Raw genomic sequence first — 18,368 nt, forward strand, 5'->3', positions numbered from 1 at the left:
GGGTTTATTATTAAATATGGTTATGCATATACCAAATATGTGAATCCAAAATTAGAATAATAATAATCAATCAATCAAAAATGAATGACTTTAATTGAATAAAACGTGAAATGCCTTTCAATATAATTTTGTTGGGATTAGTTTTAATGATCTTCACAAATTAAGGGATGGTTGATTTGTTTTGATTTTTGAATTTTTATTTTTTTTTGGTTGTAAAAAATTGAAAATATTATAAGGAAGAAATTTTATTTATTAAGGGTAGTTTAAGAAAATTGTTACAATATGAATTAATCACAAAGTTTCAAAACCATCTTTTTACTAAATTTATATAATTTAAAAACAATTGAAAGATCTGCGTTTAAGTGTATTGTTTTAATGCGACAGATGATGACTTGAGTCTCGTAAACTAAAAATATTTAGTCAATATCAGTAAAATATTGTAATATGAGATATTATCTTGTGAATACCTGTCAAACCATATAGAACAAGAACTATTAATCAATCTCAATTCTACACCTTTAATACACTTCTTGTCTTAAATATATTTAAGTATATATAATTATATAACGTTTTGTAATCTTGTCTGGTTCATTTGTCTATAAAATACTTTTTTATTTAATCTGATCTTACAATTTAATGTATAATTTAATTTATAATTTAGCTTTATCACCTAATAATCCTTTGACTAAAACATCTTGCATTTCATTAGCACTATCAACCAAGAACCATTTTAATTTATCTGAACTTAATCCATTACCTTTCTTACATGAAATATGTACATGAATCCAATCATTATTAATCAAATAAGCTAAACCAAATCCATCATCAATAACTTGTGACCAACCCCAAGATTGGAAAAATTCAGAAGGAACTTGTGATGAACTAATATACCAAGTTTGTGAATATGCAAAGATTGGATCAGTAAAAATTTCTGGTACAGGTTCACCAGGTTGTAACATTGATTTCAAACCAAATAAATGACGATCAACACCTTTACCATCAGCAGCTTGTGATAAATAAGTAACATGTTGTTTAGTAGCATCTTGGAAAGTTGAAACTTTTTCTTCAATTGATGAATTTGGATTTGTCCAAGTTTCAACAAATTTTTTAGATTCATTTGAAACAGTTCTACCAGTTTCTGTTCTACCTTTTAAGAATTTTCTAGTAGCTGCAGATTCATAAGTTGGTCTAACTTTACCAGTTAATTTATAATAAGCTAATTGCATTAACATTTGAACATAAGCATCTGGTGAACATTTGAATTTTTTAATTAAACCCTTCCCGTAACCATAATGTTGGAAAATTTCTTCATCATGAGCAGCAATAGTTTCATTAAATTTAGTAACAGCTGATGCAATGTTAGATCTTGTAGTAGGATTAATATCAAATGATAATATATTAGCTTTACCAACTTTTGGAGTAACTGTTGAAATTTCTTGAATTAATTCTTCAGGATTAGTTTGAGAAATTTGTTTTAAAATAGTATTATTCATTTGAACAGTTGGTGTAGCATCCATTCTTGAATGTTCACCAAGGAAACCCGAATTACCATTTGCACTAATGAAAAATTCTAATGGTTTATCAAAAAATCTATTTTGACCATCTCCATGCCAACAATTTTTAGATTTTTCTTCAATTGTTACTGGAACATTTTCATCTAAACATATAACAAAAGCAGAAGCAAAAATATCAGTTAATGAAGCTTCATTAATTGGTGATTTCAATAAATTATTATAAGCTGATAACCATTCATCTCTATTTAATGAAGTTAATGAACCAATTGGTAAAGATTTTGGAATTTGATCATTTTTAACTTGTTGTAAATAACTATAAATTTCACCTTTTGATAATTTTTCACCATTTTCATTATGAGTTGGAACTTTATAAAAATTATTTTTATAAATAACAATAAAAAATTGATTTTCTAAAGGATCATAATGTTGAGTAATATCTGAACCTTCAGCTGGAACTCTTGAATTATTAAACATATATCTAAAAGCATTCATACAAAATGGATTACCTTTAATAACTTCTGGTTCTAAAGTTTCATTTTGAACTTTTTCAGCAAATTCTATAGTATAATAAGCAATTAAAGTAGCTTTTAATAATTGATCTTGACCAATAACATTTTTAATATCTTTATGTGAAAAAAAATATGAAACAAATGGTACAACAGGATCTCTATATGACATATAAGCATAATCATCCCAAAATTCAGCTAACCAATTATCTTTACCTTTTGCAAATGAATTTAATCTCTTTTGTAATTCTTCACCTATACCTCCTGGTTGTATAAATTCTTCAATTTTAGCTTTTGAAGATTCCAATTGTTTTGAATTTAAAAATGGTTCAATTGTTTTAATATATTTTGAAGCAGTTTCTTGTAATTCAGGTACTGGTAATTTTGGTAATTGAGATTGTAATTTATAAGTTTCACCTTTTGCCCCTGATGAACTAAAAGGTTTTGTAATATTTAAAATTGGCATTTTATAATTTGAATTAATTTGATTTAATAATATTAATTGATTCTTTAGTAATTTAAATTTGAACATATTATTGTAAAAGAAAAACTATGAAATAACAATAAATTTTTTTTTCCTTTTAATTGGTATAAATTTTCATAAAACTTTTCCAAAACGTATAGAATCTTTGAAAAAAAGTAGAAATTTGAATTATATCCAATATATTTAAAAATTTATTAAAAAATGAATGATTTTTTTTCTTTTTATATAAAATATCAAACTGTAAGTAGATGTAAAGATATAATCTTTCTTTTATAAGAACTGAAATAAAAAAATGGTAAGAAAAATTAAAAAAATAGTTAAGAAATTTGTTTAGTTTTTATTTGATTGAAATTATTTCCCCATAGAAATTTTTCATATTCTCATTTAAAGTGATACAAAACATTATAGAATATTTTCAGACACAAAAATTAGAATTATAGTAAAATATAATAATTTTACCGAGGGTAAATATCCGATAATTATTATCGTATATTTTGTTTGTTTTTACATAACAGTAAGTAAATTTTTAGATCAGATTTAAACAATAAAGTTAATAAATACTCCGTGGTACTTTGGTCCCTTGTGATTTCCAAGGATAAATGTTTATAATTTAATTTGAAATGATTTTGATTTAATACTCTAAGTACATATTATTATTGTATTATTATTCAAAGCATAACGAGGTCATTTAATTATAATATTTTAATTACCGAGTGACTGTTCCAGTAATCTCCAAACGCTATTTGTAATTAATTTAACTGAAATATAGCGTCTGTTCTTTTAGAACATTAGACTGGAAGACTAATATTTTGAATAAAAAAACTCCGATATTTTTTAACTTATTCAAATAAATATGAGAAAGTTTTGAAATAGAAAAATATTTCTATTGGTTGCATAAACTTACATTTTATTCTCTCTATATCAATAAACGTTATGTATCTTTAAAATTTTACTTATGACGTGATACTGGGTTTAACGCAGATTTATTCGAGTTTTTAAAAAATTTTTAATTTTAAACTTTTAAAAAATATGATCCACTGTTCCATCGTACGTCTAAAATCTGGGGTAAATTTATAAAAAAAATTAAGATGAGATAATTTAAATTTTTCAAATTATAAAACATAAAGTTCAACAAATAACCACATTGACAGTTTAATTGAACTTAATTTTGAAAGCGCTTGCTCTGTACACCAAATTAAGACATTTGTTGATTGTTCATACAAATGTGCACTTTCAAGTTCATTTTTTAAAACAATCAAATGAAACAATTAATAAAAAATACAAGTTATAGTACCTTGAAGAATTGATGTTCAGTTCAGGAATACGTTATATACTCAATGGTACTAATCAATTGAATTATATGTGCGTATTGACTGTTGCAAATAATTTTTCATTCATCGCCCGTTTTGTTGTACAATATCGGCTGTTAATTTTGAAAAGTTCTCGAGACTGAAGAAAAAAAAAATTAATTTACGACACAGTGAGAAATGAAAATTTCATTACCAAGATAGATCACATTACTTATACAATCCACTTCTTTGATACAGTCATCCATAAATACCCCGAAAGACTTAGTTAATGAGTGAGATCTCAACATTTAGATATGGTTGTGCTATACTTTGTCTCATATTATATATAATAATTTTAACCGCAGCATATAGTGGGTTTTTTGAAATATTATTAAAATTTAGACATCGCGTCATACTATCGGATCATAATCAAAGTTCAATAAGTACGAATAATGTTGAGACTAACCATAGTGATAATGAAAATAATGAAATTAATAATGAAAATGATGAATTATTAGAAGGGGTTACAATCATACGGCCAATAAAAGGTATAGATCCAGAAATGAATTCATGTTTAGAATCATCTTTTTTACAAAATTATCCAAAATCCAAAATTCAATTATTATTTTGTATTGATAATCCAAAAGACTCAAGTATACCATTGATTAAAAAATTAATATCAAAATATCCAACAATAGAATCAGAAATATTAATTAGTGAAAATTATAACCCAAAAACGAAATCCAGTTCTGATCATTTTGGTCCAAATCCAAAAGTTAATAATTTAAGTAAAGGATTTTTAAAAGCTAAATATGACATATTATGGATATTAGATAGTAATGTATGGACAAGTTCAAATATTTTAAGAAATTCAGTAATTACATTAAATTCAAATTTAAATAATGGTAGACAAGTCAGTAAAAAAAGACCAGTGAAATTAGTTCATCATGTTCCATTAGCAATTTGTTGTGATTTAAATAATTTAAATAGTATTGGAATATCAAATAATAGTAATAATGAAATAATTTTAAATGATTTAGAGAGTAATGTCACTCCAATACAATCTGAGGATGATTGTTCAGATAATTCAATGAATTCACAACTTACAAAAAGAAAATTCATAGCATCCTCATCATCCACGACTAATTCATCAACAAATAATTCAAAACCATCACCATCATCAAGATCATCATTATATTCATCAAATAATAAATCTTTAGGAGCAAAATTAGATGAAATGTTTCTACATACATCACATTCAAAATTTTATATATCATTAAATAATTTATCAATAGCACCATGTGTAAATGGTAAATCAAATATATATAGAAAATCAGATTTAGATCAATCAGTTAAATTAATTCCCTTTAAAAATTCAAATTTTTTCAAAGATCCTCAAGTTAAAGAAAGTGCATCAATTTTTTCAAATTTAGGAATTGGTAATTCAATAAAATTTTTTGCAAGATATATTGGAGAAGATAATATGATAGGTATAGCATTATGGGAAAATTGTAATGGTAGAACTGGATTAACTAGAGATTTAGTTATACAACCTTTAAATTCTTCAAATAACTCAATTACTGATTATATTAAGAGAAGAGTTAGATGGTTAAGAGTTAGAAAATATATGGTTTTGTTAGCTACTTTAATTGAACCAACTACTGAATCTATTATATGTGGAATTTATGGAAATTTTGCCATATCAACTTTGTTTTTTAATAAATGGTTTTCAATTAAATTATTTATATTTCATATGATTATTTGGTGTTTAACAGATTTAATTCAATACAAGATATTAAATAATCATATTAAATCTCATATAAATATAATTTATTTACCAAAATGGATTGAAAAATTTCCATCATTAAATTTAAAACTGATGGTTGAAATTTTTCAATGGTTTAAAATTTGGTTATTAAGAGAGATATTAGCATTACCTATTTGGATTATAGCAATGTTTGGTCATGAAATTGATTGGAGAGGTAAACCTTTTAAAATTAAAAAAGATTTAACTGCGGAAGAATTATGATGGTTGAATTATATAGATTGAGCTTTTAAAAAGTTTTAAAAAGTTTTAAAAAGTCTTAAAAAGTTTTAATGATAAAAAGTATATTTTGCATTTGTTTTATTTTATAGTGAATTTTCCAATTTGATAAAAGTAACATAATTTATAGCATTAATTCTTGGTAGACATATTATAGAAATATTATAATTATATATAATATATTTACAATCTCCTTTTTGTAATTTAATTCTAGAATTAGAGAGTAGCTATAAATAGCACTAGTTAAGACATGTATGTATACTTTATAATTTCTGAACAAATTAATTTTAATCTACAACAATCACTTCATATATGTATATGGTACCTTACGCCCTTATATTGTTTGTATTGTTAAATGTTTCATAAGATAATTTAAAGTTATCAATTTTAAAATATATAATAAAAGTTTGTAACATTGTGGAATTTCGGTATATTAAATTGAAAATAAATTATTATTTTTTTATGTATGAAAATTTTAGATTTTTTTTGAAAGGATATATATAAGCCTAGTTTATAATTAGAGTGACTACTTATCTTTCGATTAATCAGATTAATGTGGTAGAAGCTCAATATTACTAACGAGAATAATGAAAGTTAATTAACTCAATCAATTGTACAATATGTTAAATTGATTCAATTATTATACTAAGTGAATTTGTAAATTAAACTTATGTTCTATTAATTTGAAGGATATAAAATAATAAATAATATTATCTATAATATTTATAATAATATAATTTCTACTTCTAATTATTCCATTTAAAGTAAATTGAAAATATTAATTGTACGAAATAATTTACTTACTGAAAGGGTTGATTTTAACTTTGTATTTGTGATTTTGAAAGAACCATGGTAATGATTATTAGCACTTACACTTATAATTTTACAAGAATATATATATTGTATCTTTTTTGTGATTATATATATAATATATATAAATTATATTTATATATAGATCAATATAAATTGCAGATCTTTATTCAATTTATATTGTTAGTTAAGGATATTTATAAATCAAATATTAGATAAAAAAGAATTCTAATTTAAAACGTTTTTATATTGTTGTTTAAATATTTATGATTTAAAGATTGTCTTACTCTTTCAATTAAGATACCCCGACTTAAATTTATTTTCTCTTGACCTTTTTTTTTATACTTTCTCGATCTAATTTAATTCTAATCTCTTTTGTATTAACTTTTTTTAGTATTAAATGCTTATTATCTTTATATTATCTATTATTCAATAACGTGATATCTTATTTATATCAAATTAAGAACCTTTTGATAATAATAATAAATTATTATATTATTAGTATAAAACTTCATTCGGTTATTATTTCAATATTTTTATTTTAAACAACCAAAAATTTATTTTTAATTTTATTTTTTTACAACAATCAGTTTTTTATTTTTTTATAATTTTATTTTTGACTTTCAATCAAACTTTCATTACAACTATTATCTTTTACCTTTCATTCATTCATTTCTATATATTTCAATTCATACTATAACCTTTTCAATTAAATTATTGACAACTCATTTTAGAATTGGTTTTATGAACTAATCAATTTTTATCATCTAGATTATCATTTTATACAATAAATTAGACTTTTTTTTTACATAGTTTTTTTATCATTAAAAAGAAACAAATATATTATATCTTATAGATCTTAAATTCATCATATAATTACAATCAATTAAAAGATTTTGTTAGAAGAAGAATTAGATTCATAGATTTAAAACATTTACATTATAGTTTGATTGACAAAACTTTATTTAATCACAATTTTTAAATCAATTTTTGCATATTATTAAAATATTATATCATGTCTGAAGTAATAACTCAAAATTCAAATATTTATCAAACTTCAAATATACCAACTCCAAATTCAAATAATAATTCAAATTTTGATTCATCAATAAGAACAAGAGAGATTTGTAAAAAATGTAATCAATTAATTATTGAAGGTCATGCTTATGAATTAGGAGAAGATAGATGGCATATTGATTGTTTTAATTGTTCAAAATGTAATACATCATTAGGTTGTAATTCAAATTTCTTGGTTTTAGGAAATGGAAATTTGATTTGTTCAAATTGTTCATATAATTGTAAACAATGTAATAGAAAAATTGATGATTTAGCTATTTTAACTGGTGATCAAGCTTATTGTTCAAATTGTTTTAAATGTAGATCATGTAAGAATAAAATTGAAGATTTAAGATATGCAAGAACTTCAAAAGGTTTATTTTGTATGGATTGTCATGAAAAATTAATGGCTAAAAAGAAGAAATATGATGCTAAAAAGAAACATTTAGCTTTATTACAACAAAAACAAGCTCAATTAGAGAAAGAAAAAGAATTGAGGGAGCAACAGCAACAACAACAACAATTACAACAACAACAAAAGAAAAGAGAAGACGATCAAAATAGAAAAAACTTACAATCAGCTAATAGTTCAAGAAATAGTTTAATTCAATCTTATATGACAAATCACCAAAGTAATTCGACATCAAGTTTTTATGATCAACAACAAAATAATTCATCAAATTCATTAACTTCACATAAAAATAAAAATTTACCACTACCACCTTCAACTACAACTACAACTACAACTTCAGCAACAACATCAAACACTCAAACCACATCAAATGTCAATAGAAATGGAGCGAGATCTCAAGAGACTTTACTTTCAAAACCAACATCAAGTAGGAAAGCATCACCGGCTTCACATTACACTGATTCAACAATTGATAACTTATCAAGTAAACCTAGTTCTTCATCAATATTACACGTTGATAATGATTTTTCAATCGAAGAAGTACAAAATAGTTCAGATTCCGATTCTAATGAAAATGACACAATTAAAAAAGAAACAACTTTAAGAAATAAATCTTCAAGATCAAAAGTTAATAATGGATTTCTTACACCAAAAGTTGATGATGTAGTGAAAACACCTGGACTGGATGATATCAATGATGATAGAACAATAAGTGCAAATTCACCATATAGATATGACAATAGTAATGAATTAAAACCCCCAATTGATGTTACACCAAAAGAACAAATTGATCAACTACAACAAAAACATTTAGAAAGCAACGAATCCAAGAATAATAAAAATTATTTTATATTATCACCTAATAATTTCCATGATAATGAATTTCATAATGCAAATATTCGCTCACCAATGGTTGATTCTCCAGGAACACTTCTTAGTAGAAGTTCAAGTCACAGTACCGATAGATTGAAGCCACAAACATTAACTATTGAAGAACATCCAAGATCGAATTGTTCATCACCATTTGCTAAAGCTAATAGACAAGCAAGAGTAGTAGAAACTAATGATGAAATTTTAACAGATGAATTAAGCGATGATTTAATACAAACAGTAAGTACTCCTCAACAACAGTCTAAATCAAGAGAAAATACTGGAATGACATTATCATCACCACCTCCAAAATTACCATTACCAAGTACTCCAACAAAAAGAAAAGAGCCTAGTATTACACCAAAAAAATTCAAATTTGATGAATCAATACCGCATGGTTTGGGTTTGGAAGGTATAAATTATGAGGAAAACGTTAAACAAAATATTCTTAGCAACAATGAACCATTTATAGATGATGAACCACCAATGAAGTCTCCAATGAGAGCTATAGGACATCATACACCTGCTGTAACTAATCTAGAGGAGGACTACAAAGACCAACAACCATCAAATTTACAACAACAACAACAACAGCAACAGCAACAACAAGTTTCTTCAGGTTCAATATCTCGTACTGCTTCTGTTTTAAGAAGTTTAACACACAAGAGATCAACCTCTGGTGGTAGTCAATCTAAATTTACATTTTTCAAATCACCAAGGGAAGACATTAATGCAGCAAGAGGTCATACTCGTCATATTTCTGATGGCTCAATAGCTAATGGATCAATTCATAATAATGTCAATAATGGTAATGGTCAAAATTATTACAACTCACAACATCAACCATATTCACCAAATCATATAAGACTGACATCAGATTCAACAATGATGCTTTTTGAAAATCCTAATGACTCACATGATCTAAAAGCAATTAGACTTGAAGTATCACAATTACATAGTGAAAAATATTTGATTGATCAAGATCTCAAAAAATTAAAACATGATAAATTAAAATTATCCGATCAATTGAAAAATATACAATCAAAATTAACATCAGAACTGATCAAATATGATAATTTAATATCAGAAATTAAAGAATTAGAAAATAAAAAATTGAATCTTATATTAGAAAACAATTTATTAACTGAACAAAATAAGCAATATGAAGCATCAAGATTGAATCGATCATCAAGCAATGAAATTGATTCTTTTAATCATGACGTTACAACAGTTACGAATGCAAGTAGTTTCAGTACTTCATCACCGATGAAAGATCCTGACCATTCTCATTATCATCAACAACAACAACATTCAAACCACCATCGACAAATTTCTCAACAACAATCACAAGAGGATGAACAAACTCATAAAGCAACAAGATTGAAATTTTGGAGAAGACCAAAGATCGGAATGCCACAAATTGTACCAACAACTTCTAATAATGAAAATAATAATATAAATCTAAATCAAAATTCAAGAATACCTAACAGTTTTTCATCCCAAGCATTAAGAGTTCCTAATAATAATAGTAATAATGGTTCAAATAATAATATGAATAATAATGGTTATAGCAATGGCAATGGTAATGGTAATGGTAATGGAAAATTCTCAAAATCAATATCATCTAACTTCTTAGATACGTTTTTAAATGGTAATGGTGTCAATGATCAAAACTTGCAACAACAGCAACAGCAACAACATCAACTAAATAACACGTCAACTACGTCAACAACTAGCAATAATGGCTCTTCATTATTTCAATCAACATTAACTAAAAGATCAGAATTTGAAAATAATTCAATACCAATAATAATAACAAGATGTATAAAAGAAGTTGAAAAAAGAGGTTTAACTCAAGAAGGAATATATAGAATATCAGGAGGTAATTCAGCAATTGTAAATATTGAAAATTCATTTGCTTCATTATATAAAACAAATCATAATGGGCCACACGGAGAAATGGATGAAAAAAAATCACATAAATTAGAAGAATTAATAACAGAAGGTGATATTCATTCAATAACTTCTGCACTTAAGAGATATTTAAGAAAATTACCAGATCCAGTTATACCTTATAATTTATATGATGAATTTATATCAATATCACAACAAAAATCAAAAATATCCCGATTAGAACAAATTAATTTATTAAAATCATCAATTAATAATTTACCACCAACAAACAAAAAAGTATTATTAACAATATGTAAACATTTAAATAAGATCAATGAAAAAAATCAAGAAAATAGAATGAATTTTAAAAATTTAAGTGTTGTTTTTGCACCAACTTTAATTAGAGATGAAATTGGTGATAAAGAAATGATTGATATGGGTTTTAGAAATGATGTTGTTGAATTATTATTTAATGAATCAAATTCAATTTTTTAAAAATATTTTTCAAACAAAGTTATTTTCTTTATTTATTATTAGACTTTTTAATTTATTATTTTTTGCATTTTTAAATAAATAACGTTATGAATTAATTTTATTAACTATTTGTTCTCTATATACATGTATAAATTAAACTGCTCTATTTGTCTCTCTTTTTTATTGAGTATACTCTAGTCGTTTTGATCACTTCTATACTGATTAACATTGAGTTTTATATTTTCATTAATAAATAATTATGCACACATGTTTTAATGAATATCTTTAATTTGAGGATTCAGATACATTTCAAATTTTTTCTCTCCAACACGAATTAAATGTTCAATAGTATTAAATTGCTTTTTAGGTAAATGATTATATTTATGAAATTCTTCTTTTACAAAATTTTGCCAATGTATTTGAGTTGAAGGAGGTTTTTTATATGTTTCTTTTAAACATTTTTTATAAAGGTGTAGTACTTCTTTTTGTAGTCCTGATAATCTTTTTGCCATTGTTTTTTTTATTTTGATTGATGTAAAAAGTTATGTTTTTTGTGATTTCTTAACTTGTTTTTAATTTAGTTTTGAATTATATAGTTGGACTTGTCATTGATTTCAATAGTTCGTTATTGCTTTTAAGGTATGTTTAATCTTTATTGAGTTAATTTTGTGGAGAGTGATAATTGCAAATAATTTGATAATGAGATCATTGTCGTGTCCCAAACAATAGTTAAAAAATGACAGACTTTTTTTCCAAAATTCAAAGTTTAAAGAAATAAAATAAAAAATTAAATTTGACATAAAAGTGATACATAAAAGTTTAAAGTTTAAGATTTCATCATTTCATTTACATCTCAAATTTTACATATTAAGATCTGGAAAATTTTCTGAGAATAAATGAACTATTAATATATCGTATGCCAAGATAGATCTAAAAACTAACTACTTTTTATTCCATACTAATACTCTTTGAAACAAAGAGAAAATTTAAATGTCACTTGATAAAAAAATTCAATTAGTAATACAATATATAAATCATGAGAGATAAAGAAAAAAATTAAAAAAAACTTGTAACATTAAACATGTGAATTGTAAATACCATTGTTACTTTTTCTATAATTCTTGTAGATGATTTGAAGAACTTTCGAGATTTTTCTTTTTGACGTATTACTCTATTCTAAAAATAATAATTTCGAGGAAAGTTCAATTGTGGAATATATTCGAATATACAAAATTACTAGTACATTATTACCGAAGTAATAATATATCATTAATTATTGTTGCAGATACGAAATTATTAACTAAAAATTATGGATATATTAAAGAGAGTAAAACAATCACTATAATAATCCAAACTAATTAAGTTTTACTTTATAAAATATCATTATAAAAACTCAGATTATATTAAACAGTATTTAGTATTTAATAATAATTAATTAGGCCTTTTTCATATTTATAATATTAGTATTAATAATATATCTGATGTATATTATTTTGAGATATATTTTATCCGAATTAATAAGTTGATTAAATTACAGAATAGATTGTATATTACATATTATAATTATGGAAATTTAGGTTATTATTAAAACTACGATTATTATCATTTAATAATGATTATAAAACAATGATTATCATAAATGATTTAATTTTAGAGTAGATTTTTTACTGTTAGGATTTTAATTTTCTAAATTTAGTCTTTGACAAATTACTTTATATAACTTCTCTAACTACTGGTGAATACTTACAGTGATGATGTCATACTAATATACATGTTTTTCATAAACAGCAAAAGGTGATTGATCGATATAAAGTATATATAATCAATTTTATTTCTGTACATTTTCAAAAGTACGACACTAAATTATTTGAATAAAAGACTCAGATTATATATCATAATTGAATATTCTATTATGAGATTAGATTTCGTAATAAAAAACCTTTCATAATTATAATAGATCTAAAATTTTTGAGATTCATACATCGATCTCAAATCTTTAATTCTTTGATTCTTATTTTCTTTGATACTTCGATTTCAAGTACAAGTTTTATAAATTATTTGAAATGTTGAATTGTGTTACTTGAATTCAAATTAACCCGCAGTTAATAAATAATTATTATTACAAATAAATTTAAACGCTAATAAAAATTGTCTTTCTCTCTTTTCTAATACATTTTGCTTTTTTACTGTTTAATTATAAAGAAAAAAAATAAAAATAAAATTCAAATCGACAACTTTACAACCAAATTTGATTTCATATTATATTATAATTTATTATCATCATTTACAAACTTAACTGAGAAGAAGAATAATTAGTATTAGATTAATTAGGATCATATATTGCGAATTCATTTGGTCAAATATATCACTACTAAATAATTCGATTTACTATTTATAATTTCTCAATTATCATCTAATCATTTCATTTATAAAAACACTATACTAATAATTTACTATTGCATCATAACTTTACATTATCAAATATCTACCATTCTTTGATTCAATTTTCGCATTTTCTTTTTTCCCATTAACTTTTGTTCAAATTATAAAGTCATATCATACATAAATTTTAAATCATCTAATAACATTGTTTTCTTGTCATTTTAGCAAATGGCCTATGATTCACATAAGCAGTCTCAATATTATCAACAACAATTTCATCCTCATCAACAATCATCCCAAGTATCATCTCCTTTAAGAATGCAAGGATTACAAGAATATCCTTTTAACTCTAATACTGGAAATTTACATCAAAATACAAATACCAATACAAATATTAATAATAATAATCAATCAAACATAAATTCACCTGTAACTCCTCAACATCTAAGATATAATTCAAATAATAATCAATCTAATCAAAATATTCAACAACAACAACTTCGATCTAATCTTCGAAAAAATGCATTCACTCATATGAAAACTCCAACTCCATCAGCATATGAAGTTCCTTCAAGTCCAAATGTAAATCATTTATCTCATTTATCAAATCAAAATCATTCAGATCTGTCAGATAGTAATCCTGTATTAGATCTGATTGTACAAGATATGGAATCTAAACCTTCAGCAAATTATATACAACAACAAAAGCATCAACAGCAACATCAAACTCAAACACAACAAGCTCAACAACAACAGCGACAATCTCAACTGTATATACAACAGCAGTCTAATCTAGAGTCTCAACCACTGCATACACCACAACAACAGCAACAACAAACAAATGCCGAATCACAGCTGCAACAACAACAGCAACTGCAGCAGAGGGCGATGTCGGACGAGGAACAACAATTAGCCACAAAGTTGAAAGAGACATACAAAAACATAGTGAACTACGAAGAAGTTGTTCAAAAAAATTGCATAGAAATAACAATAAAAATAAATCAACTAACAACAAATTCAAATCCGAGTTTAGTTTATGGAAATCAGATTATAAATCAAAATTTATCGAGCTCATTAAATTCAAATTCTTCATTAGGCTCACAATCAACCAGAACTTCGGAATTATCAAATGATTTATGGACAGTATATCATCATAATATAACATTATTAGATAATTATTACGATTTTTTAGTAACATCGTTAAAACCATCATCAAATAGAACTCAATTCAAAACTGGTAAAAATATAGTTGAGCTATATAAAATTCCAAGGAGGATGTGGGTTTATGGTATAGTTGGATTTTTGGAAGTACTAAAGAATATAATGGGAATATTTCCAGATCATGAAATTTGCTCATGTTTTATATCACATTGTTTTAATATAATATCAAACCTAACTGATCCAATTTTAGAAATGGAAGGTTGGTGGTCTGAAAAATTAGGTGATTTATCAAGAATGGCAATAGCATTATATCTGTCAAAATTTATTGATTGGAAAATAAGTGCAGAATATTGGTATTCAACTTCAATGAAGACATTATATGGTCATGGTAAAATTTACTATCATATGTGTACCGTTCAACAGGACAATTTAGATGCATTAGTTAATATAAGTAAATCAGTTACATGTCGAGATCCATTTGTTCCAACTCAACATTATCTTAGGTTAGTGGTTGAAAATATATGTACTCAAAGAAATATTTTATCATTATTAGAATTACCAATCATTGATTTTATAAAAATTCATAAGGTATTGTTAAGCATATACAATGGTAGGAATAGTGAAGGCACATCTGTTGAAAATATTCATGATGCTCAATTACAATATGGAATTGAGTTGGTCACCAGATATGGATTAACTTTTGGATCAGATTCAAATGGATATAATTTTTTCACTAGAGAAATGTATACTGGAAACGTCGATCAACAATATAAACAACAATTACAATTACAACAACAGCAACAGCAACCATCAGCTACAAATACATTGGAAAAAATGAATTTTTGGTTTAACAAAGGTTCATTATTTGCCATTTCAAATATTAACCACCTAATTGGATTTGGAGATGCTAAAAATCCATTTGCAAAATTATTTGAATTACCAGAAGCATTGAAAGAAAGGAAAGATAAGAAAGATCGTAAAAGAAAATCAAGAAGTGTATCACAATCAGAGGAAGTTGTTTTATCAAATTTGGGTGCTGGAGGAATTGATGGACAATCAGTTATAGCAGCCCATTTACATAACTATGACTGGTTTTATAGTTTACAATTCATCAACAAATCCGTATTGGAGTTATCAATGAGAATTTTAAATCATTATTTAATTGGTCCAAAACAAGCTTCAACTGGCCATGTCATTGTCTGGTTATATTTTTTAATTAGTATTGGAGAAGCATCGAAGAAATATGTTATATCTCAACCAATGATTTATTGGTTATTTAAAAATTTATTTCCATGGGAATCATTAATCAACTACTTGAATTCATTATTATCATTTATCAAGAACAGTCCTAAATTATGTGCTCTATATACTCAATATTTGCAATTACCATACATAACATGGTTTTGTGAAAATGAATTTTTACCAGAAGTTTGGAAATGTTGGGGTACATTATGGTTTGACTTTATTAATGAAAAAAATGATTATATAGACTTGGAAGATGCAGGAGTTAAAAATAATAATATATTTGATTTACCAATTTGTGGAACATATCCAATTTTAAATATGTCAAGTGATAATTATGATCAAAAACTGAAAAATCAATTGGAAAATGATAATGATGAAAGAATTGTTAGAATTATATTATTGGCTAGAACTATTGCAGATAATTATGATTTTGGATTAATTAGAACAAATAATGAATTCAAATTTGATAAAACTTTATACACTAAATCAGTTGTTGATCCATTTGCAGAAGAATTTTTGAATGATGGTAGGTTTCAAAATAATAATTTCATTCAACCAATCTCACCTGAAAATACAACAATTGAACCAAATAATGCATTGACATCATTACAAAAAGATGAATTATGGTTTGGTGGTTTAGATAGTCATTTATATGAAGATGAGAATTTGGAATTAGAAGATGATATAATTGATGATGAAGAAGAACAAGACGAAGATGATGAAGACGAAGATGATGATGAAGAAGATGATGATATACCCTATGAAGAAGAATATGAATCAAATGCATATTCAAGACATCAACAACTTCAACAACAACACCATCATCAACAACAATTACAAAATCACTCAAACGGTAATGGAGAATTTTATAACGATAGTTTCATTGGTACGCCAACTGATCCATTATCATTGGGTACTTTGAATAATGATGAAATTGAAGGAAATTTTGGAGATAAAATAGATTCGAATATAACACAAATTACTTTAGATACAAATATATGGTTAAAACATTGCGGTAGAATTTTTAAATGTGTTAGAAATGGTATATTAAAAATTTCAATACCATTAATTGTATTTCAAGAATTAAGAGCGTTGAGAAAATCATCAGAAGCCACAATCGCAGATGCAGCAACGAGATCAGTTATAATAATAAGAGAATTATATTTAACAAGAGAAATTACTCCATTAAGATTTGATGGGACAATAGCATCAGATATAAATGAAACTTTGGAATTTGAAAATAATTCAAATTGGAGATCAAATGTTGATGAGACTATATTACATGCTGTAAATGAACATGATGAAATTGGTAAAAGATTTATGAAAGGTTTAAATTTAAAATTATCACCATTTACCAAAAACAATAATCATGTTCATAATAACTTTAGCAATGACTATCAAAATCAATTATTATTAAATCATCAATTTAATTCAAATCAATTTGACAATCACAATAACAACAGTATTCAACAACAACAACTTCATAATCATCAGCAATTACAACAACAACCGCATAATACATTAACAAATTATTTAAAAAATTCTTCAACAAATTCATCATCAGATTTATTAAAAAAAGAACCACAAATTTTAAATTCAAGAATGGCAAAATTATTTAAATATTGTATATTAATTACTGATGATAGAAATATGAGATTAAGAGCTAAAACTATTGGTTTAACTTCTTTTCAAAGTAAATGGTTATTTAATCAATTAGAAACGGTATTTTCTGATAGATGTATAGATTAGGTTTTTCAACAACAAACAAATTACAAAATTTGCAAAATGGATTTTAGATAGATATAGTATTATAAATATTTTAATATAAATACTAATTTTCGTTTGTATATACGAATTGTTGAAAATATACTCTTTTATCAACTCTTTTGGAAAAAATTAAAGTTCAATGAAGTTCGTAACTTGTACATTTTTACTAATATTCAAAATTAACTGAGTTGAGATAATAGTCTAACCCATCACTAAACTTTTCTCAACAACAAAAAATTAAGGAAACTACACAAAACTTCTCATACAAAGTGCATTCATTCTCTTTTGTCTTCAGTTGGTACTTCTTGTGAAAAAGATTGATCACTTTGAAAGAATCGGGATATCAGATTTAGATACTATTATATTCGAACTTGGCCATTGGAAGTATAATGTTACACAAGTGGTAGGTTTTGATTCTGGTTTACTGGTTCTGTTTATTCAAACTTATATAAAAATAAATC

General features: G+C 24.9%; 4 protein-coding genes across 4 annotated transcripts; 3 read left to right on the top strand and 1 right to left on the bottom strand. All coding sequences in view use genetic code 12, as the record gives it.

The window, feature by feature from the left end:
• Window positions 1-650: 650 nt before the first annotated feature.
• CAT2 (carnitine O-acetyltransferase) lies at window positions 651-2,552 on the bottom strand (the record flags this gene model as incomplete). Its single annotated transcript, XM_051766131.1, has 1 exon — window positions 651-2,552. One exon carries the CDS (start codon window positions 2,550-2,552, stop codon window positions 651-653), a length of 1,902 nt encoding a protein of 633 aa, XP_051617551.1.
• Window positions 2,553-4,082: 1,530 nt separating this feature from the next.
• HSX11 (Hsx11p) lies at window positions 4,083-5,822 on the top strand (the record flags this gene model as incomplete). Its single annotated transcript, XM_051766132.1, has 1 exon — window positions 4,083-5,822. One exon carries the CDS (start codon window positions 4,083-4,085, stop codon window positions 5,820-5,822), a length of 1,740 nt encoding a protein of 579 aa, XP_051617552.1.
• Window positions 5,823-7,662: 1,840 nt separating this feature from the next.
• Window positions 7,663-11,373, top strand: RGA2 (Rga2p; the record flags this gene model as incomplete). Its single annotated transcript, XM_051766133.1, has 1 exon — window positions 7,663-11,373. The coding sequence occupies one exon, from the start codon at window positions 7,663-7,665 to the stop codon at window positions 11,371-11,373; it is 3,711 nt and encodes a 1,236-aa protein (XP_051617553.1).
• A 2,589-nt stretch (window positions 11,374-13,962) lies between these two features.
• On the top strand, window positions 13,963-17,889 carry KGF54_005346 (uncharacterized protein; the record flags this gene model as incomplete). The annotated part of the gene is made up of 1 exon (XM_051766134.1): window positions 13,963-17,889. One exon carries the CDS (start codon window positions 13,963-13,965, stop codon window positions 17,887-17,889), a length of 3,927 nt encoding a protein of 1,308 aa, XP_051617554.1.
• Window positions 17,890-18,368: the final 479 nt, after the last annotated feature.

This window comes from Candida jiufengensis (assembly GCF_024610255.1).
Source record: "Candida jiufengensis strain CBS 10846 chromosome Unknown scaffold12, whole genome shotgun sequence".
Taxonomy (NCBI): domain Eukaryota; kingdom Fungi; phylum Ascomycota; class Pichiomycetes; order Serinales; family Debaryomycetaceae; genus Lodderomyces; species Lodderomyces jiufengensis.